This window comes from Phoca vitulina, unplaced genomic scaffold (assembly GCF_004348235.1).
Source record: "Phoca vitulina isolate PV1807 unplaced genomic scaffold, GSC_HSeal_1.0 scaffold8, whole genome shotgun sequence".
In the NCBI taxonomy this organism is placed as follows: domain Eukaryota; kingdom Metazoa; phylum Chordata; class Mammalia; order Carnivora; family Phocidae; genus Phoca; species Phoca vitulina.
This window is the reverse complement of record NW_022589711.1, coordinates 19121850-19144594: the sequence shown is the minus strand read 5'-3', so window position 1 is coordinate 19144594 and position 22745 is coordinate 19121850. Positions and strand designations below refer to the sequence as shown.

At 36.4% G+C, this 22745-nt stretch overlaps 1 protein-coding gene across 5 annotated transcripts in view; it reads right to left on the bottom strand.

Annotated features, from left to right (window-relative positions):
- The window catches only part of EPHA3 (EPH receptor A3), a 351742-nt gene that overhangs the window by 118868 nt on the left and 210129 nt on the right, over positions 1-22745 (bottom strand). For all 5 annotated transcript variants that reach the window (XM_032406343.1, XM_032406344.1, XM_032406348.1 and 2 more), the window contains 2 exons: positions 10038-10193; positions 8999-9334 (listed from right to left, as the gene is read on the bottom strand). In XM_032406343.1, the coding sequence (XP_032262234.1) occupies positions 8999-9334; positions 10038-10193 (492 nt within the window). The remainder of the gene's footprint in view (positions 1-8998; positions 9335-10037; positions 10194-22745) is intronic.

Below are 22745 nucleotides of genomic sequence, written 5' to 3'. Positions count from 1 at the left end.
CCAAAACTGCTAGAACTCATACAGGAATTCAGTAAAGTGGCAGGATATAAAATCAATGCATAGAAATCAGTGGCATTCCTATACACCAACAAGACAGAAGAAAGAGAAATTAAGGAGTTGACCCCATTTATAATTGCACCCAAAACCATAAGATACCTAGGAATAAATCTAACCAAAGAGGCTAAGAAACTGTACTCAGAAAACTATAAAATACTCATGAAAGAAATTGAGGAAGACACAAAGAAATGGAAAAATGTTCCATGCTCATGGATTGGAAGAACAAATATTGTGAATATGTCAATGCTACCTAGAGCAATCTACACATTTAATGCAATCCCTATCAAAATACCATCCACTTTTTTCAAAGAAATGGAACAAATAATCCTAAAATTTGTATGGAACCAGAAAAGACCGCGAATAGCAGAGGAATGTTGAAAAAGAAAAGCAAAGCTGGTGGCATCACAATTCTGGACTTCCAGCTCTATTACAAAGCTGTAATCATCAAGACAGTATGGTATTCACCATAGCTATGGTGAGTGCTGTGAGCTGTGTAAGACAGTTGAATCACAGACCTGTACCTCTGAAACAAATAATACATTATATGTTAAAAAAAAAAAAAGAAGATAGTAGGAAGGGAAAAATGAAGGGGGGGAAATCGGAGGGGGATACAACCATGAGAGACTGTGGACTCTGAGAAACAAACTGAGGGTTCTGGAGGGTATGGGGGTGGGGGAATGGGTTAGCCTGGTGATGGATATTAAAGAGGGCACATACTGAATGGAGCACTGGGTGTTATACACAAACAATGAATCATGGAACACTACATCAAAAACTAATGATGTAATGTATGGTGACTAACATGACATAATAAAATTTAAAAAAATAACAACAACAACAAAAAGACAGTATGGTACTGGCACAAAAACAGACACATAGATCAATGGAACAGAATCAAGAACCCAGAAATGGACCCTCAACTATGGTCAACTAATCTTCGACAAAGCAGGAAAGAATGTCCAATGGAAAAAAGACAGTCTCTTCAACAAATGGTGTTGGGAAAATTGACAGCCGCATGCAGAAGAATGAAACTGGACCAGTTCCTTACACCACACACAAAAATAGACTCAAAATGGTTGAAAGACCTAAATGTGAGAAATCTCAGTGTTCTTAAGAAATTTACACTGAAGTAGCTAGCAACAAAGGGGGCATATCATGTGCAATTTACTTTCAAGAGGTTCAGAAATAAATAGTATCTATATACAGAAGGAGAAGGGGGAGAGAATGATAAAGCAATTGGGGTGAAATGTTAACTTCCAAGCATCTGGGCGAAGGTATGAGCACAAAAGGTGTACTACAATACTATTTTGTAACATTGTAGTATTTTCACATATGTGAACAAATCACATCTTATGATAGAAATTGTACACCTAAATGCAGAACTCTAATAGGGTAAATTGAAAGAGGAGGGTAAGTTCCATTCACTCTATGTAAGAATCGGGGTCAGGATAATGTTCATAGAGAAAAAATAAGTTTAAATGGAACTAGAGAAAAATATTAGAAATGTGCATGCCTGGAGCAAAAAAAAAAAATCAAGACTGGGGAGATGTTGAAAAAGAAAATACTAGAGCAATACTAGGACCCAGAGAATGGAGGGACATATCTTTCAACTAACATAAATTGAGATAAATAGGATGGCATTTACCTAAGTGTCAAACTAAGGTTAGTTAGTCCAATAATTCTAGGACTGATGGTACTTCAGTGCCAAAAATCTGGCAACCAGGAATCCAAGTAGAAAAAGGTTGAAATCCCAAAAAATTATTTTTGTGGGGTTGGGTTTATGGCTCTAAAGTTTTAAAAATGCCACGTTAGACTTGAAAATAATAATTACAGATAATGTTAATAATCGTATAAATCCAACGATGTTATTTATTTCATTCTTTCATTACAATTAAGTCATTCAAATGCTAAGAATTTTATTTATTGACTTTATTCCCTGCTCTTTTCAATAATACTTCCTAAAACACAAATTGAATGAAGTTACTCTTCCACTCAAAGTGTTTATCTCTATCCAACATCCCATTATGTTAACATTCAGGTTGCTTGGTCTTCCTTGACTATCCAACCTGATTTCTTTTTACCCCTTAAACAAGATCAATTTCCTCCTTTCAGCCTAGCCTTCAGGAAACACAACTCCAACACCATGATATGATATACATATTTCTTTTTCTTTATATCTATCTGATTTATTTCTATTTTTCAAAGTACATTTAACTCTTCTTCAAAGGTTTCCCTAAAATTTTTAACTAATTTAATTACATAGTGTCTTATGTAAATTTTTTTGTTTCATATATATTGTTTTCTTTAAGATTTTATTGATTTATTTCAGAGAGAGAAAGCGCGAGCAAGCACAGGCATGAGCGGGGGCCGGGGCGGGGGGGGGGGGGCATCCCAAAGGGGCAGAGGGAGAAGCAGGCTCCCAGCTGAGCAGGGAGCCAGATGTGGGCCTCAATTCCAGGACCCTGGGATCATGACCTGAGCTGAAGGAAGATGCTTAACAGACTGAGCCACCCAGGCGCCCCGTCATATATATTGTTTTTAATTCTATACTTAGATTGCAAATTCCTGCATGGCTCGGGCACATACGGCATGCAGGTAAAAGAGGCATTCAAATATATTTGTTGACCTCTCTACACTTTTTATCCATATCTCAGTGGAAAGAAGTTGCTAAGCCATAAAATATTTTTATTTAAATGAATACATATTAGTTCCTACTTTTTTATCTTGGGATCTCAACATAATTAAAAGAGGACTATTACAATTCATCACATCATTTATTTATAAATGCTATAACCAGGAATTTTAGAAATTGACAGTAAGTATAGCTAAAATGTATAAGGATCCAAAACAATTGAAAGGAAAAATCAGTAGTATGTGACAACTTCTTAAATGTAGATGAAACAAAGATGCTTCTAAGTGTTAGATTAGAATCTGGTGAACTGGGGAAATGATGGTTATCTTGGCAGAGAGGAAAGAAATAAGGAAAGAAAGTTGTTTGAGGGAGAATATATTTAATTTTGAATGATGCAAATTTCCACTAAATATTCATTCATTCAGTAAACATTCGAGTGATTACAAGGTGCTGGAAGGCATTGTACTAAGTCTGAGAAATACAAATGTGAACATCAGAGAAGGTCCACAGCCTCATGACATTTATATTCTTCCTAACAATTTAACATAAAGATACAAATAAGAAATTATTACTGGTTTCTAGGAGGGCACTTGCTGTCGCGTGAGGGCAGAAATCAAACCTTAGCATGAATGAGAGAACAAAAGAAGTAAGGATTACTCTACAAAAAAAAAAAAAAAAAATCTCATCTTAGACTGAAAATTAGGAGAAAAATAGGATGGAATCTTGAAGATTCACACACCTATGTGCATGTTGTTATTGTTGCTTCTGTTATTTCATTCTTTCTAACTTCCTCTAAGATGAAGGAAAACCTATACAATTGCACAAAAGGCAAAGAAAAAGAGCCAGGAGAGTGCATGCTGAAGATGCTAGAAAGGAAGGAGATTTGCTGGAGAGCACATTCTATAAAGACTCTGGAATCAGTGAGAGTTAGTAGGTACAAAGGGAAGAAATTAGACTTAAAGGAGTTGGTTGTGGGGGGGAGAGTAGCATTTTCTTTTTCTTCTTAACCTTTATGGTCTTGATAAGTGAGGACAGTGTAAGAGGAAAAACACACTCTGCTGTGTCTCCTCTAATCTCAACACTCAACTCACAAAACACTTCCCTTCTGGTTACCCAGTGTGTGAGGACTTCCCCACGCCAAGCAATTCTGACCCACGAGCTGGGTATCTTACAACTGAATTCAGTTCTGATATTATCTACCTGGAATTAGCATTGGACCCCACAGGTTAAGGGCTCAGTCCCCCTGCCGTCCTTTCAGCTGCTAATCTCAAGTCCTGGTTGTTATATGTGATTCTGTCTCACCAGCCATAAATCAGAGATTCCCACCACTTCCTCTTTGGGTCCAATTAATTTGCTACAGTAGCTCCAGAATGCAGGGAACATCTTTCTTACTAGATTACCAGCTTCTTATAAAAGAATACAACTCAGGAACAGCGAGATGGGTGAGATGTGTAGGGCAAGGTATAGCAGAAGAGGCATAGAGCTTACACCCTCTCTCCAGGCATGTCACCTACCAGCACCTGAATGTCTTCACCAACCCAGAAGCTTTCTGAATCCCATCTTTTGGGCTTTTAAGGAGGCCTCATTATGTAGGCAAGACTGATTACATAATTGGCCCCTGGTGATTGAACTCTATCTCCAGCCCCTCTCCCTACTCCTGGAGTTGTGGGTGGGAAATAGGGGACCTGAAAGTTTCAACCTTCTAATCACAGGCTTTGGTTCCCCTCGGAATCCAGACCCCATCCTTAGGGGTTTTCCAAAAGCTAATTCATTAACCTAAATGCAGGCCTGGATGAAGGGGTTCTTATGAATAACAAAATACACCTTTACTACTCTTTTTTTTTTTTTTTTTTTTTAAAGATTTTATTTGTTTATTTGAGAAAGCGAGAATGAGAGAGAGAGAGAGCATATGAGAGGGAGGAGGGTCAGAGGGAGAAGCAGACTCCCTGCTGAGCAGGGAGCCCGATGCGGGACTCGATCCCAGGACTCCAGGATCATGACCTGAGCCGAAGGCAGTCGCTTAACCAACTGAGCCACCCAGGCGCCCCACACCTTTACTACTCTTATCACTTAGGAGATTCCAGGCGTTGTGGGAGCATTGTGCCCTGAACTGGGACCAAAACCAAATGTATTTTTTCTTATTATAAATCACAATATCACAGAGGTAAAATCATCTGTGGAGAATGAGGGCATGAAGGATGAGATTAGGTTTGCTGAAGAGTAGAGATGATAAGGAAGATCTAGTGCAGAATGCCCCTAAGAAACCCTTTGACAGATGACTGAGAAGCAAGGACCAAGTTTACAAGGGATGGCATAAGTTAGAGTAAATATTCCAGCAAGGCCCCTGTCTCCAAGGCTAAGCAGTTATTTTGGTAGCCACATGACATGAATCACAGGATGACAGAAAGACTATGAGGATAGAAGTTGGAAATGGAATTGGAGTTGGGAGACATAAGCAAAAGTTTGATCTCTTGATGAAATTTTGGAAAAGCCTCTGGGATCTCACTTTCTCCAGCTGTAAAATGGAGGTGGGGTGAACCTCAAGACGGAAAGCCTCTAAAGTATCTATCAGTGCTCCCTATTTTAGTCTGAGATCATTACATGTTGTAGAAAAGTGAAGAAGTGGGCAGATGCTGATGGAGGTTGAGAATATACTGAGACAGATATTCCACTAGTGGAATAATTACTTCCAGAACTGAAAAGTAAATACACTTGTTCAGGGAAGAAAACAAGAAGTCACAATTTACACCAAGTTATAACTTTACAGATTTTTGTTTTGCAATCTGCAATTCTTTCTGAACATGTTTGACTGATAAATTCACAGATAGATACAATCTTTATGTAGAGACCACACTTTTGATCTCACTGGCATACTTTGTGAAAATATTGAACAAACATCCGAATTTACAACATAATCCTCTACAATTTAGAAGGTGCCTTATCACATGGTCATCGCACGGCTTTCACAATGTAATCAAGAGAAAAATCAACAAACTCAATCTCACAAACTAAATTAAATGGGACATTCGTGTTTCCCCTTTATATCCTTGTCAAAGATAGAGAGACTAGGAGGAATTTAAAAACCATGGATCCTATCCACCATGGCCATATCTTTGTTAGTGGTAGGGAGCTCATTTTTCAAGGTTACTAGTCCATTAACCTTCACAAGAACAAAAATAAAGCAAAACAAAGAAATACTCCCTGGAGAAATGGCATTGCTCCTAATCTTGCTTATATATCTCACTGTGGGGATTTGAAGATGGAACAAATACCTCTACCACCCCAGGCACACAAAATGATACAGGCACCCTGAAATCAATATATAAAATGCCTAGTGGTGCATAGTGTAGACAAATTAATTTAAAAAAATGATAGTGGGGTTAGAGAGAATAACTGATATCATCCCTGGTGAATCTGTCTTACTCTGTGATTTGTAACTGGGAGGGCCAAAGCATCAACCCCATTTATTTTTTAATGTCTTGACCTGCTCTTGGTTGCCCTTACCTACATTCATTCACTGTATATATCTGGAACTATTAGTTTCCTGATAAATGCATTGTCAGAAAGCCAGAGGCCAATGATAAGATAGGAAATAAGGAGCTCTTGCTTGTTTTTATACGTTTCTGTTTGACTTAGGAGATAATTATAACACAGATTGATGCTCCTATTTTAAACAAGGTAGTAAATCAGCATGAAATATAGGATTTGGGAAAGCCATTTGCCACATAATTATAATTTCTTAAAATCCCTGTGTTCACTGAATATGAGAAGCTGTAATCATGCAATATATAGCAACAGCATTACTCATCTTTTTCTCTCATGGAAGATAGTTAAGTAAACCTAAGTTACAAATTTTTAAGTACTATTAGTTACAAAGTTTAAATACCATTAACTGAAGCAAAGCAAAAACATAAATTGTTTGGTCTGGGATCTACTGCCAGTGGGGAAAAATACAGATTCAGTAAGCAAGATTAAAATAATGACTCAGCACTCTTCATTTAAAAGTCATGTCTTTTCCACAAATAAAGTTTATTTATCACCATAAGAGAAGGTAAAAGTGTAAGAGTTCCATCGGTATAGAAGACCAGAAGCAAAGTCGGAACAAAAGAAGGATGTGGAATCAGAAAGGGAGACATCTGCACATGGACTCTGCCAGGGGTAATATTCAAAATACCTATCAATGACAGAGCAGAGGCAAGGACCCCTCAAGGAGGAGGAGTTCCAGTGCAGGGCTGTGCAGACCACCCCTTATGCCAGTTTTTCTCCTTTGGGTGTCAAATTATGGGAGAAGACAACTAGAGGTGAGACACTGGGCTTAGCAGGCTATACTCAGGAAACCTGAGAAGTGAACCAATACAGAGGTATTTGCGTAACTCACCTGCGGGAGTAGTAAGAACTACTTGGAACTAGTATAGAAGTAGTACAAAATTTTAACAGCCAGCAGAGTCATACTGATGCCTATTTACTGAATATTAGCCATGGGTGACATATCTCTTAACTGTGCAACTTTGGTGGTTTAACTAATCTTCCTGACACAGCCAAGTGAAACAAAAGTGGTGTATTTTAGCTAGTTTTTTTGGCTGATGCTCTAAGACCTTTCCCAGCCAAAGAGAGAATTTATTGGGCTCTCTTTTCCTTCCGTTATGCCATCCAGTACACCTTCTGTCATCCTCAGAGCAAAGGGCAAGTCCTACGAGACAGCAGAGGGACTTCCAAATTTAAGCCACATGCAGATAAGAGGCAAAGTTGACTCTCCATCCTGACTTCCCGCTCCGGGCTGAGCCCACCTGGGAGCAGACACCAGAACCTGTACTTCTAGTTGACTCATTCTCGGGGCACATTCCATCTCTTCCTTTTCTCCCCTTTATGGCTCCATTATTTATTTATGTATAAACGATGCAATGATATTTCTGTCCTGAGCTGCTTGGAATGCAGTATCTCAAATTATGGTATCTCAGAGCAACAGTTATATACAATGAATATCAGCTTAACTTTGCACAGGCTTTGTTGACTACAAAAGAAAACTGTTTATTTCTCATTCATCACAGTTATCAATAATGGAAACACTATGATTGCCTTATCTCAAAGGGGTATCACTGGTGTGTCACAGGGGTATATTTTGTCAAGTATAACCTTCCATATGTTTGAGAGAATCACAAATAAAATCCCATAAATAATTTTGGACTCTACTGTTTAAAAAACAAAATAAAACAAAAACACAAAAGTTATAGCCAAAAAATCGTAAGAATTATCAGAGAATGAGAAAACACAGAGAAGATTTAAGGGGTGATTGAAAGAACAAAATTTACTAATAGTAAAGAGAAGAGCAATGTGGATGTAAAGATAAAGAAAGGTGAGAAGTTTGCTTTTTGTTTAATTTTTCCATTCCATGTTAAAGGGCCTTGGCTTACTACCTGCCAATGTAGTATTTGGTTTTAATTGGAAAAAGATTCTCAGTGGAAAAATATAAAAGTGATTTATATTTGTAAAATTTTTAGATCAGTCATTTCAACTGTTCTCCACCAAGACCTCTTTTCACTATACTACTCCACAAGTTCCATATTTTGAATTTTTAAGTACAAATTACATCTATCAAATAAAATGGATTTATTTTCTTATTTTTAATTAATCTCAGCGAATAATACTCAGAGCTGTTGAGGAACATAAAATAACTGAATGATGATATCAAAAATATGATATAATTATAACTAAGGTAAAGATATTTCTAGTTTTAAGTATCCTGAATAACCTTTTGCAAGCTAAGTTTCAATGCCTGTTAAGTTCTTTGAAATATCAAAATGTGTCAAGGAGCCCCATACGTACCATTTCCGGTGTCATAATTATTTAAAGATTCCAAATTGAAAAGCAATGGATTAAACTAGCTTAAAATTATCTAATAAATATGACTTATCCCAACTTGAAGAATTAAATTGAGTTATTCAATGTAGCATAACTGTCTAAATGTGACAGAAAAGAAAATTCTGGGGCTCTTTCTTTTTTTTTATTTAAAGATTTTATTTTTTTATTTTGACAGAGAGACAGAGAGAGAGGGAACACAAGCAGGGGAAGTGGGAGAGCGAGAAGCAGGCTTCCCACAGAGCAGAGAGCCTGATATGGGGCTCGATCCCAGGACCCTGGGACCGTGACCTGAGCCGAAGGCAGACGCTTAACAACTGAGCCACCTAGGCGCTCTTCTGGGGCTCTTTCTAAAAAAAAAATTTTCCCCACTCTTTTTTCCACTCTCTCTCTGTCAAAACCATTACTTGGCTCTGAGACGGCAGGAGTAGGAAGTGTCTAGCATGTACTCACCAGCCTGGTTGGTTGTGATGCTGACTGCAGCGACCTGTCTTGGTGGCGAGCTCAGCTCTGACACCCCATTAATGGCATCAATCTCAAAGGTGTAGTTAGTATGTGCCAGGAGGTCTGTCACTGTCACTGTGGTGTTGAGGAGTCCAAACTGTCGAGGGAGGAAGCGGACATTTGGGCTGCATGGCTCACACTGTTTTATATTCCACCCACATTTTTTACATATGATGTTGAAGGTAACATCTTTCCGGCCTCCTGTGTCCAGGGGCCAACTCCAGTCCAGGATGACCGAGGTCTCGTTTATATTAGAGATAACATTTCTTGGTGCAGATGGAGGTCCTGCAAAGTAGTTCAACAAAGATTAATGAGCCTCACTTCTGTGTTCTACTACAAGGGAAATAGATAATTTACAATGGAACTGAAAGAGGTAAATAACCATCTTGTCTCGATTATACACTTTTAATTCATCCTTAGAGGATCCCTGAGATTATAGACACACGGATTCAAGAGCACTGTCCTCCCTAAGCCATGAACGGGGGAGTTTTGACTCAAGGTTGAAGATACATTCACGTAGTCCAAGAAGGGAATTTACTACTAAATTCAATGCCCTTGCGAATAGTTATGAAAACTTTACCATTAGTTTTATAAATCTTAGTCCTTTTTCCCTATGACCTATGACCAACACATAACAAGAGGGAATAGAAATGTAAAAACGCAAATCCCATGACTATAACCTCCCCGATTCTGTCAAATGTAATACAAGATCTAAACCAAGATAAAGAAAATTTTCCTTCTTCCTGGGGGTCCTGTTGCAGGAAGTGCTTTAAAAACTAATTCATTTTGCGTGATAAATGTTGCATTTGTGGTTAGCCAAGCATGGAGAGTGAAGCAGAGAAAACTTTCAATTTGCACATGGATAACGGAAGGAAATGGGCCAAATGCTTTAAAAAAAAAAAAAAAAAAGAATAAAGAAGCACAATAACAAGAAGAAAAAACAAAATAAAACAAACATGGAGGCATGGGTTGCAGCAAAACTACTCACGGGTACAAGCCATGGATGGAGGGTCTTTGTCTGCTCGGAAGTAATTATTCTCACACCTGCAGTTCACTGAACCATCTTCGTGAGTAGAACTGTGGGGTGGGCACTTGGCACATTTCATATTACCATCCGAAGCCTTGTAGAAACCTGGTCGGCAAGCTACAAATAAAACAGCTCTTTTAAAATTCTGGATAATTTTGAAAATGTATTTTTGAAAACACGTAAAACAGATTTCAGAATGTTAGGGTATGCATTCATTATGAATAAAAATCCATTTTTTTCCTTCCCAGAACTTACAGAAGCAAATAATGTGGCCCAGTGTAGTTTCTCCACATATACATTTGAATTTGCACCAAATGTTAAGGGGAAAAAACCCCCGAAGATTTAGATTATTTTGGCACCAGAGTGTGATGAAATTTCCAGCTCATGTTTTCACAGCTTAACTTGGCATTGAACTATTTGTGGAGAAAATACAGCAAAGCCATGTCATCATGTAGCCATTCCCTTTTAAAACATGATGCAATGTGTACAGTCTCTGCACTACAGTTACTGCATTACCTACTCGCTCGGTTTTTATTGGTTTCTGTGTGTACAACTCCATCTCCACAAAGTGTAAGCAACTGAAGGAAGAAATCGTGGCTTCGTTATTTTAAGATTCTTGATGCATGGTTCCCAGGAGCTATGTTTTTTTTTTTTTTTCCTGCCTTGACAGTGTTGTTCCTTAACTTCTACAGCAATGGCTTAAACTGAAGATTTTAATGTATTTTCTTGTCTGTATCTCAAAAACATAGTGAGGTATAATTTCTATTTCAGTATAGTTCCTTTTCTATACCTCAAATACCTGGGAGGTATAATTTCTATTTAAACTGATCTACTTGTGAATTGTTATTAGATTAAAGCTTTTTTTTTAAAGATTTGTTTATCTTAGGGGCACCTAGGTGGCTCAGTTGGTTAAGCGTCTGACTTTGGTTCAGGTTGTGATCCTGGGGTCCTGGAATAGAGCTAGGAAGGGCTCCCTGATCAGTGGGGAGTCCGCTTCTCCCTCTGCCCCTCCCCCTTTGCCCCTTCTCCCACTCATGTTCTCTCTCTCTCTTTATCAAATAAATAAATAAAATCTTAAAAAATGATTTATTTATTTTAGAGAGAGACACCAAGATCATGACCTGAGCTGAAATCAAGTGTCAGCCACTTAACCGGACTGAGCCACCCAGGTGTGCCTAGGTTAAAGCTTTTTAAGTAAGTGTGTCATCTTCTTTTTTTCTGGACATCTCTGAATGACATTTCTTTAAGCCCAATGAACTGGTCATGAAATATTGATTTCAGCTGCCCAGTTAGCAGTCTTTATATATTTATTACTTTTATAGAAATATGCCTCTACTGTATTATTTTTGTTTAATCTGATGTAAAATTCAAAATGCTGTAATGGTTCATGTGATTCAATACCAGAATTACACTGGGAACTGAAATCACAGTGAAAATCCTGCCAAGAAGTCTCTTGACATTGTTTTGAGGATTCAATTCAGGGTCCAAATTTTTTAAGTTTCTTCCAGATTACCTTTGGAAGTCAATGATTTCTTTAATCTACACAGATTTGATGGCTTAAAGCACTTACATATAGAATATACCCTATAGATTATGTTTATCACTGAATCCCAGAATTTTCCCTATATCAACTTCATATTGTGAATAACAGGTTATTTACACGCAAGTAAAGCCTGTGTGGACAAATCTTAACTTTTATAATCATTAAATGCATCTTGAAAGGTAACATGTTATATCCATAACAGCGGGTCTTCCTACTGAATGTTTCTTGAGAAATACACTGCCAAGGGAAATCTACTGTCAAGACCCACGATTACAATAACTCAAGTAACTAAAGATAATAGCAATCGTTAAGCTAGTCTTGCTGTTTTCTAGTTTCTATGAAGAATGGCTGCACTAGGATTACCTAAATCGAACAAGTTTTGGTGCCACATTGAGAGCCACTCAGATTGCCCTAACCAAACATGGATTAGGATTATAAACTTTTGAACATTGTTCTTGAGCACTGGTTAGAAACTACCACTCATATTTCATGTCATACTGCCTCAGGGGGAAATGATATAAAGTATAAACAAACTATGCATTTAACTTCTGGTTTCAATTTAGCTCATCGAACGCCTTTAAATTTGCAAGAGGGCAATACCGAGTCTTTGAAAGATTGAGTTGCAGTGTTTCAGTGTAGTTTGTTTTTTTGGTTGCTTTTAAGTTTATCTGTATGTTTTTATTTGAGGTTTTTATGGCTTTTACAACATTTAGCATAAAGGTATTCACTAAAACAATCACTTTTTGTTAATATTATAAATGGTTATACTATGAGATATTTAAGAAAAAAAAAAGACAGGACAGTCATATAATCACTTCTTAACTACAGCACAGGACTTCTTTTTTTTTTTTTTTTTTTTAAGGATTTTATTTATTTATTTGAGAGAGCGAGAATGAGAGAGAGAGAGAGCACATGGGGGGGGTCAGAGAGAGAAGCAGACTCCCCACTGAGCAGGGGGCCTGATGCGGGACCCGATCCCGGGACTCCAGGATCATGACCTGAGCCGAAGGCAGTCGCTTAACCAATTGAGCCACCCAGGTGCCCCCAGCACAGGACTTCTAATAATAACTTGAAAGTAGCTAGAGTTAATAAACCTTGAAGTTAAGAATGTGACTCAAACTAGTAACTTGACTTTCTCTAAATATGATTCAATAACCTTAGATATAGTAATAGTAAAAGATAGGTAGACACATACACATTCAGTTTAATAAATCCTTCGCAATCATTTATTTACTCTTGTTCAGGCTTTCTGTTAGCCTTGAAGATACAAATGTCCCTAATTCTGTCCATCTTAAAAGGGCCCTTGCGATCGAAAGTGGGCAACAGACATTTAACACAGGCCACAAGGAGCAAGCATCCCGTTCTGACTGAGCAGTTGGAAGGAACTACGCAGAAGGAATCTCATTTGAGAAAGATCAGAAAATATAGGGAAAACTGGCCTGTAAGTAACAGAGTTAAATACATAAATACCAACAGGAAAAGACAAACTATTAAGTAGAGGAACATCATGAGTACTGTTGGTTGCATACTAAACACCTAACTAACCTTGCTTTCTCCTTGTTGATAGAATTTTGATTTTCTTCAGAATCTCAGTCTGCCGAGTACTCCTTTACACAGACATGATTGCAAATAGTTATGGATGGCCAAAGTGATGGCCAAAAATGGGCAAAAAGATACAAAAAGAAATCTGATGAAAGTCTTTGAAATACTTTTTTTTCCCCTAAGAAGATGGTCCAAATGTAAGGGAATCCACTCTACCTACATTATTCCAGCATTGATTCTCTGCATAATGGTTTACATGTGACAATAAGTTAAAGGCCACAAAAATGAGATGTGTAACCTGCACTTGCTGATTCAGCTAGCACCTCTCTCAAGATTTCTTATAATGTCAGAAAAATAACACGCTATTTGTTTAAGTCACCATGGGCAAGTTTCTCATCCCTACAGAGGAAAGTATTTCTAAAGGATGGGAGACAAGCAGAGAATGCAGTTGAGAGATACTAAATAGAGGCTAACGGAGCCAAAAAGATCCTAATAAATCACATTGGCCAGTCTATGTATTGTATGTCTGAGGACCCAGAGCTCTGGGACTTCAGGTGACACACAGCTAGGACAGCCCCTACTCTGCATCTTCTGGCACCTGGTAGCAAGCTGATGGGCTCTACTTCTCCAGTTTGTTGATATTCAGCAAATTACAGCTATATACAGAGTCCAGTAATAGATTCGATAACAATACCCTAAATTTTGTGGACATCTTTACTCTTTCTGAAAAACTTTTCATAGGTACCATCTAAATTGAATCTCACAGCAATTGTATTGAAATCATTGGGATAGATATTAATCTACTCATTTTATAGAATGGACAACTGAAGCACAAACAGAAAAAGTAGCATGCCCCAAGATAACGAAGAATTCAATGGTATAATCCAAAAAAGAGATTTTTCTGCTGTTAATTTTATATAAATCACCTACTAAAAGCAAATTATTCTCTAGAACCATGAATTATTTTCCTACTGATTCTAAGCTGTTGTTATGACATTGAAGAATAGTCATTTAAAACTTATTTAATTAAACAAATGCAAATCTTTCATCATCTACTCCTAGTAAGAAACTATTTCACAAAGGGTAATGTTTTCTTGTCATTCTCTAGGATTTTCTATCTATTTGATGTCTAATATTGTTATGGGAGATGGGCAGAACTGTCAAATTCAGGAATAGCACAACTCATGATATGTGGGAGTCATGCAAGTAAATTTTTCCTTTCTTGCTACACGCAGGATCTTTAAATCTTCTACTGAAATTGTCCAACAAATTTGAGAATATGACTGAATAACTTATATTCAGTAACAAAATTATACTGGTAGGAAACACTGTCTTTAAATGCATAAGGAGAAATTCTTTATATAGCATACTTACTTCTGGAATTTTTCCCATCAATAAATAATCTCTCTTATCTCTCTCCCTTGCAGTCAATCATTTTGTGCTTAAATACCTATCTATTTATATCTTCTTCATCTTTCAAAAAAATCCTCCTGGAAGAATTTGAAACTTTACCTCTAAGGGGCATAAATACCTGTGTTTTAGTATCTTGCTTATAGTAAGAAAAGCAATGATTGTAATTTGAAAGCAAAACTAGTGATAAAACAATCAGCATATTTCTGTCATCCAAGTATTATTTCAGAGACTGAGAAGGTTTAGTATAAAAAACATCAGGGAAAGAAGTAGAGAGTAATGTTTTCTTTCTTTTCATTACTCAAGGGAAATCTTAGTCAACTTACTACAGAATATCAAGGAAAAAAGAATAGACAAAATAGATACTAATTCAGATTTATCCAGTTTTAAGTTTTAAAATTAAAAAAAAATCTGCTAAATAGTTAAGGCCTTCCCTGGTCCAGGAGAGCTACTAAAGCAATATTCAACTAAGGTGGATACACACATATTCAAAACCTCTGCCAAAATGACAGAATTCTGATTTACAGATTTCTTCAGGTAACCTAGTATATGCGTTCTTCTCAAACACTGGTTAGATTATTCACAGATTTCAATCCCAGGGTAGTAAAACCAAAGAGTAACTAAACAGTTTCATAATCATTTGAGTGGAGGCAAATTACCACCCTAGTTTTTGTGGTCCCAGAAATGTTTTATTCTCCTGCTTTTTTTTTTTTTTAAGATTTTATTTATTTGCGAGAAAGAGAATGAGAGACAGAGAGCATGAGAGGGAGGAGGGTCAGAGGGGAAGCAGACTCCCTGCTGAGCAGGGAGCCCGATGTGGGACTCGATCCAGGGACTCCAGGATCATGACCTGAGCCGAAGGCAGTCGCTTAACCAACTGAGCCACCCAGGCGCCCTATTCTCCTGCTTTAATGAAGATTTTTGAAGTAGTTAAGTTTGGCAGGAGTTCTCATCCTTGATTTTGTGTTGATAAATCTAAATAAGGTGAGCCATGAGTCTAAATTAATAACCATTCCTCAAACCCTACTGGATATCAGCACGGATTTACTAAGTAATGAGACTTGTTCATACAAGGTTTGGATTTTGTTTATTCATTTTCCTCAGACAAATATGTATTAATCTCCAAAATGACCTAGACGCTATTGTGTCCAGTCCTACAGTGATAAAAGCTGCAATCCTAGCTTTAAAAAGATCAAATCCATATGGCATGGTTATTTTAGAAATGGATCTCCTCACTTGAAAATGTGAGTGCCAAGATAATTTTCAATATGACATTTTAATGTTATTTTCACCAAGAAATTCTTTCATTTCTCTGCTTTTTATCCCAAGACTTCAAGTTGTTTTCAGCATCTTATAGGAAGAGCACTGTACTAGGAAGGAGAAAATGCAGGTTAGGATCTAGTCTCTTCCGCTAAATAGGTATTATTTCAAAGTCACGGACCAAGAGTATTCCAATTTTAATGTTGTCGTTGGGATAGTGACTGCCTCTTCTATAAATAAGTCTCAAGTTCCATTTGTAGTAATTACCATGTGTTCCCAGGTTAGACCCTGAGCAATATAGAGACAGGAGTTACTTCCTATTCATTTTGTATGCTGAGTGTCTAGCACACTGTCCAGAACCTAGCAGTTGAGATGCATTTTTGAAGTGAATGAGTACCTTGAACCCAATTTTAGTCCCTACATTTCTATTTTTTCATTTGTCAAGTGATGGGCATTGACTAACTTATCTCTAAAAACTCTTCAGGTTGACACTTTAAAAGGTTAATATTTGGTTTACCAAGACTTGTAGAATTCCTAGAACTTTCTAAGTAGCAAAAAAAGTAGATCGAAGTATCTTCACTTTCCTTACTACTTTAAGGATTAAAATTCTCCACTGAAATTATTAAATCACCATAGGGCAACAAAACAAAGAAAGGAGGTTCTCTTCTGACTTAAAAGAAATATTCTTGAAAAAGAAATAACAGATTTTTACTCTTTTCAGTGTTTTTCTGTATCAGAGTGGTATGTATTCAAAGGGCATGTTGATTTCATGATTGAATGGGTTGAAAAATAAATTGCCCACCAAACAAATAATTCCCTCTTTCATAGTTCATCTTAACCAATAGCACAATAAAACCATATTTGATTTTATGTACATTTCAGATAAAGTAGGATGTTTAAAATTTTGAGAATCTTATAGGAATGAATAAAAATAAAAATATTGATATTAATCCTCTTTAATTTTGTAAAATGTAAGATGATTTTTTTCTTTTTTTAATGACAAGGGAAATGAGCACAAGATTGAAAATAAAATTTAGTCTGCCATGAGATTTTGTCTTTTCCTTGTTAATCTAGATTTTCATTCCTCTATTCTAAGTGCCGCGTTAGTGAGAGTATGTTTGCTCACTTACTGAGCAAACCCCAAAACTTACTGAAGAACCCCAAGATAGGCCACAGTGGAACAAAAATGATAAAGCCCTTGCCAACTCTTAATTTGCTATTGAAAAACACTAAAAAAATGTGAATAAAATAATAGAAGGAAACCAAAATAATACCATTTTGTAGTGAATGAATTAAAAATATTTTGGGAATCCACTAATTCCATATTTATGAAGAGGTAACAATAAAACAGGAACTAAATACTACAGGTCAATAGGTTGGTAACAAAAAAAAACCTAACTATCAGCTTTGGAAAATAACAAAGAAAAAGTATGAAATAGTATTATGAGCACTGTGTATACAATGAATAATAATTATAAAAAAGCTTCAAGATAGAATCTTGGCCTTATTCCCAAAGCACATAGCATAGTTTCCTCCAAGTCATAATTGATGGGTTTGAGCTACGCTGATACAGAGAATGGGTAAAGTTACCATAGTGAAAGGAAAACAAATGCACTTAGTAAACCATGGTGGCTACTGTTGAAAGAAAGTAGACAGCCTTTCAATTGCAAAGTGAATTTTGTCTCCAGTTGACTAATGTGGTTGACTTTTAAGAGAAAACATGGTCCTAATTAAGGGTTAAAAGGCTCATTTCAATTTGAATTAACTTTAAATTAAAAAATAAAGCTGTTGGTAAATAGGTCCCTTTTAGTATTCAGACTTTAGCTCCATAGACACAGGGCTATATTATCAATTCCCAGCCATAAACACAAACTAATGACCAGAACCAGCACTGACTAAACAGATGATTTCCTGGCCTTGCAATTCCAGGCCTGACAGGGTCTATTTGCCGGTACAAGGTCAAAGCAACTGTTTATTCCCAAAATGAGCTGCACTCCACAATCTTACAGGAACTCTATTCTTTGCCATTTGAATAGAGGTACAATGGTTTGAGGCAAGGCCGAGGCATTTCAATACACTGGAAGTGGCTACGTTCAGTCATTAAACCCTGCCTGCAATGTGCAGCATTTACAAAGTGATCAAGTGTTTCCTTCTTCTGTTCCTTCCACTGTTCAATAAAAAAGGCCTAAGGCAAAATGCCACCACACCATTAAACACAACAGAATCAATCACAATCTGGTGTGGCTCAAAGATAGCTGAGTAACAAGACTTTATTGTGTTTGTTGTTGTTCCATCAGATTTAGCAAGACAGGTGCCAGTAAAGCTGAAATATGTCCAATGCACATTGGCCACAAAGAGAATACTAAAACAGCCCCCCATCCTGAGGATGTTGCATTTGGCCAGCTCTTCAGTTGTCTTCCACTTCCAGGGAAGAACTGTGAATCCTAAGAGTAGTACTATTTGAGCTTTTCTGTCCTTAATTATCAATGCCCAGAGAAGGAGACCCATTAACTAAGTTTACAAAGTCACAGGAATATGTACGTAACGGACAGGTAAATACTAAGAGAGGGGGAAAGGAGAGAGAGAGGGGGGATATGAAAGAGAAAAATCATTTTTATGGGGTTTTATTATGGTGAATGTAAAATGCATAGGACCCAAATCTATACTCAGGGCATACTGACAGACAGCCTGGGAAAGACTTCAGAATAGTGCCAGAAGTCTTCCTTAGACCAGAATAGCACTGGAATGTCTAAGAAAACTATTACTAGGAAGTGATTTTGGAGAAGGTAAATCACTCCAGGCTGCACTGGAACCATGGCTAGAGCACGGGGAGGTCAGCAATCCAATATTTATGTTTATAAACTAATTTTAGAATAGAATTTCCATAGTAGATTTGTAATCACCCAGAGTAGGAGTTTGAGACACAAGTCATGAAAACCTTAGATGTGATCTCCAAAGGATCTATTGCATGTGAATACACAAAGAACAATTAGGTCCTGTGTATGTTTATATACACAAAGATATATTTATAATAATGACAAATTAGAAAGAACAGAATGTCTCAAATTAGAAAGGTGGTTAAATTATGCCATGATCATACACGTTCACAAATAAATTATGTTATATTCATACATTTATCTGATGGAGTTGATATCTTGCACAGAACGATGCGTATGACATTTTATGGGAAAAAGGCAGGATACAATAAATATGTAATCCTGTTTTTATTGTTTATCTATATTTTCTTATTATGTTATCACTTATCTAACGACAAACAAAAACTAAAGGGGTTTTAGAAGCAAAAAGACTAGCATGTACACACAAAAATATCACAACACTTCAGTCAGTGAACATTGCGTGTGTGTGTGTGTGTGTGTGTGTGTAATTTGAGCTTAAGGTACATGTCATGAGAGTAAGAAACTTAACTATGCATACTATATGTGTGACTTAGACTTATACACCGAAATCACTACATAGTCACAACACACACTAACACACACACATCCTCACACACACTCTTACCACGGCTTTTATTAGTTCTTGTTTCTATTATACTGCTATAGATGTTTCCTTTTTCCTCTCTTCTTTAAAAAATGCCACATGGGGAAAATCATCGTTGACTGCAAATGTCAACAGCTCCACTAAATGTGAATTTCACACTTTTTATCTCAAGTAACTATACCTCACTTGGGAACATTTAGACAGAAAATAGCACAATTTTTAAAATCCAGGATTTAAAGGAAAGCCTATAAAAGTTAGAAGACTCAGAGGAAAAACAAAAAAAGAATTCTATGGATGCTGCAAGACAATGCAAAAATATTTGCCACTTAGTTATACTGTTAATTATCCACTCTCCAAAAGAGAAGATCACCATCTAGAATTTGAAAAATGGTGACATCATTATATTTTATCAGAAGTCCTTTAGATTTGCTTTACTTCTAGATAAAATTATTTTAAAACAATGTCCATTTTTTAATTTTTTATTGTTATGTTAATCCCCATACATTACATCATTAGTTTTAGATATAGTGTTCCATGATTCTAAAACAATGTCCATTTTTATCCTGAGGAAACACCTCTGTAACTTTCAAATTTATATTTTAACACATCTTATGATCCTATCAGCTTTCCATCCCATTTTTATTTTGTGAAATTTATTAAAATGACTTGTTTGATAATATTGTGGTCAAAAAGTGATGGATTTAAAAGAAACCTATAATGTGTCCTTTAAGTATTCACTTTATGATCACAAAATATTACCAACTAGAAGTGTGTAATTTAAAAGTATCCAGTATTTGCTCTGAGTACCTTCATGTCTAACATTTGTAAGATAACATAGAAAAAAATGAATTAGTGTAATTCTAGAGTCTCTTTTTTCATGTATTTTTATGTTTATGGTAAATCTTTGCCCCAAGGTAAAAAGGGGATTTCTACTCAACATACTCTGAAATTTCATTCTCTAAATGGGTAAGAATGAATTTTACAAAGAAAACATAAAAAGCAAATAGAAGCCAATAAATAGATGCCCAATCAACAAAACCATTAGTCAAATAAGTGTTTCATAAAAATTTCAACCAATCACCTATTTTGAAACTGTTAGGGAAGACATAAATGTTCATAACTGTATAGAATAGCATGTCTATATACTTGAATTTTACATAAAATTAGCTCCATCCTATTCAAGAAAAAAATATTTTTCTTCTTGCATAAGAATATGTTTTCAAAGAAAAAAAATGTCACTATGAGGTTTCACAAGTGTATGTCTATTCTAATATGTATTTCAAAAATACAAAATATCTCTCCTTAATTAAGGTAGAAATAAACTTCTCAAAATATAGAGAAGAATCTCATGGGCAGGTAACACAGCAATAGAGCATAGTATTTAATGGTGTTATGAAAATAAAAAGGGGTGGGACACCTGGGTAGCTCAGTTGGTTAAGTGTCTGAGTTGATTTTGGCTCAGGTCATGATCTCAGGGTGGTGAGAACAAGTTGGGCTCTCCACTGGGTGTGGAGCCTACGTAGGATTCTCTCTCTCTGTCTGCCCCTTCCCCTGCTCAAGGTCTCTCTCTCTCTCTCTCTAATAAATAAATAAATATTTTTAAAAAGAAGAAAAGTAAAAGGACCAGGCTCGAATTCCTTAAAGTGGTAAATTCTAAATATAGAGACAAATATTGTTTTTTTCTGCATAATTAGACTTTATTATCCAGAACTTTACTTTTGACTTGGGAGATAGATGCAATGAATAAAAAGGATAAGAAGATTAAATTAAATTAAATTCATCTAAGAGGAAGAAAGAATTAAAGGGCAGAAAGAATGGAAGAAAGATGAGAAAATATGACAGAAGAAATATTAAACTGCATTGCTTATAGCTGGCAAACATATATCACTTCTCTAGTACAAATAACTGGGACACATTAGAAGTTTGTAACATAAGGATGAGGAGCAAAAATAAGAGGATGTCTGCCATTTTTGTCCACTTTATTTGGTCATTTTACATAATTTCAGATTTAGTCACCTGTGCTTAGTATTGTCACCCTTGAAGGGAGGGGGTGGGGAGCCAAAGAGAGAAAGAAATGGGGAGAGGGAGGGAAAGAAGGAGAAAGAGGTGTGTGTGTGTGTGTGTGTGTGTGTGTGTGTGTGTTTCTAATTAAAACCACTGAGTAGATTTTGCAAGTATTCCTTCAAAACAGAAATCATTACATATTCCACCCACGCTTTGGAAGTATTATTTAGAATTTTGTTGATTGACTTTAGAAATTCATTTAGGTTAACTGTCTTCTTGTATTCTGGAAATTTAGGGGTTTAGATCTTGTACATGAGGCTAGAGAAGTGAGGGATTGGGCAGGGGGTGGGACATTAAGTAACATCTTATTCCAGCAGGTTTGAAAACCCAGGCAGTGTTATATATAAGGAATGAATCACTAAACTCTACACCTGAAACTAATATTACACTGTATGTTACTTGATGGGAATTTAAAGAAAAATTTGGGGAAAAAAAAAACCAGGCCGATTGCATTACCTGTTTGCAGCACCTTCCCCAGATCTAACTACTTGAAGAAAATAGTTCTCAACTCCTGCAATATAATAAATACCATTTACTGAAAATCTCCTCCATGTCTAGCATTGCAGTTGTACTTCACTTCTGTACTTACAATGATCATGTGAGACAGGTATTACCTACTTTTCCTGAGGAGATGATTGAGACTTAATGATATTAAGTGTATTGGCTGCTTATCCCTCTATTAAGTGTTGTAACCAGAAATGGAATCTAAGTCTGAGGATTTCCTAGACACAAATATTTATGCCCTTTGTATCCACTGCCTTCTCATTCTGTAAAATTTAAAAGTGATCACTAATGCCAGATCGGCAGTGAATCCAGCACCCTAAAATTAATGCAAAAATGTATATGGTGTGACTATAAAGATAGTAAGCAGATCTTACTGGGCACACAGAGAAATTGCTTCCTTCATTTTGTTGGAGTAACCGTGGATAGTTTTCCTCAACAATATCTCAGGTCTCCATCTAGCCAGATGAATAGCTCTGATGAAGGAAATTTCTAGTCACTAGGAAGAAGGAATGCTTCATTGTTGGCGGTCCATGAGAAAGGTATTTGTGAGCTGGATGTCTTTGCAGAGGATTGTGCCGGCTCACCAGAGAATATATTTTCTACTTTCTCTATGTCATCAGCTGAAACAAGGAACCTTATTGTGTAGGGGGAAAAAGGCATACCCTTAAATAGTTTCTAATCAAAACCTAAAAGGGCGAATGCAATTCCACTTTATTGCTTTAGTCTCCTGGACATTTAGAACTCTCAAGAAGCCTAGGAAAGTAAAATATTCAACTTTATCTATTATACAATTGATAGGTGATTTTAACTAAAATATAACATTGTATTTGGAGTTCTTCAAAGTG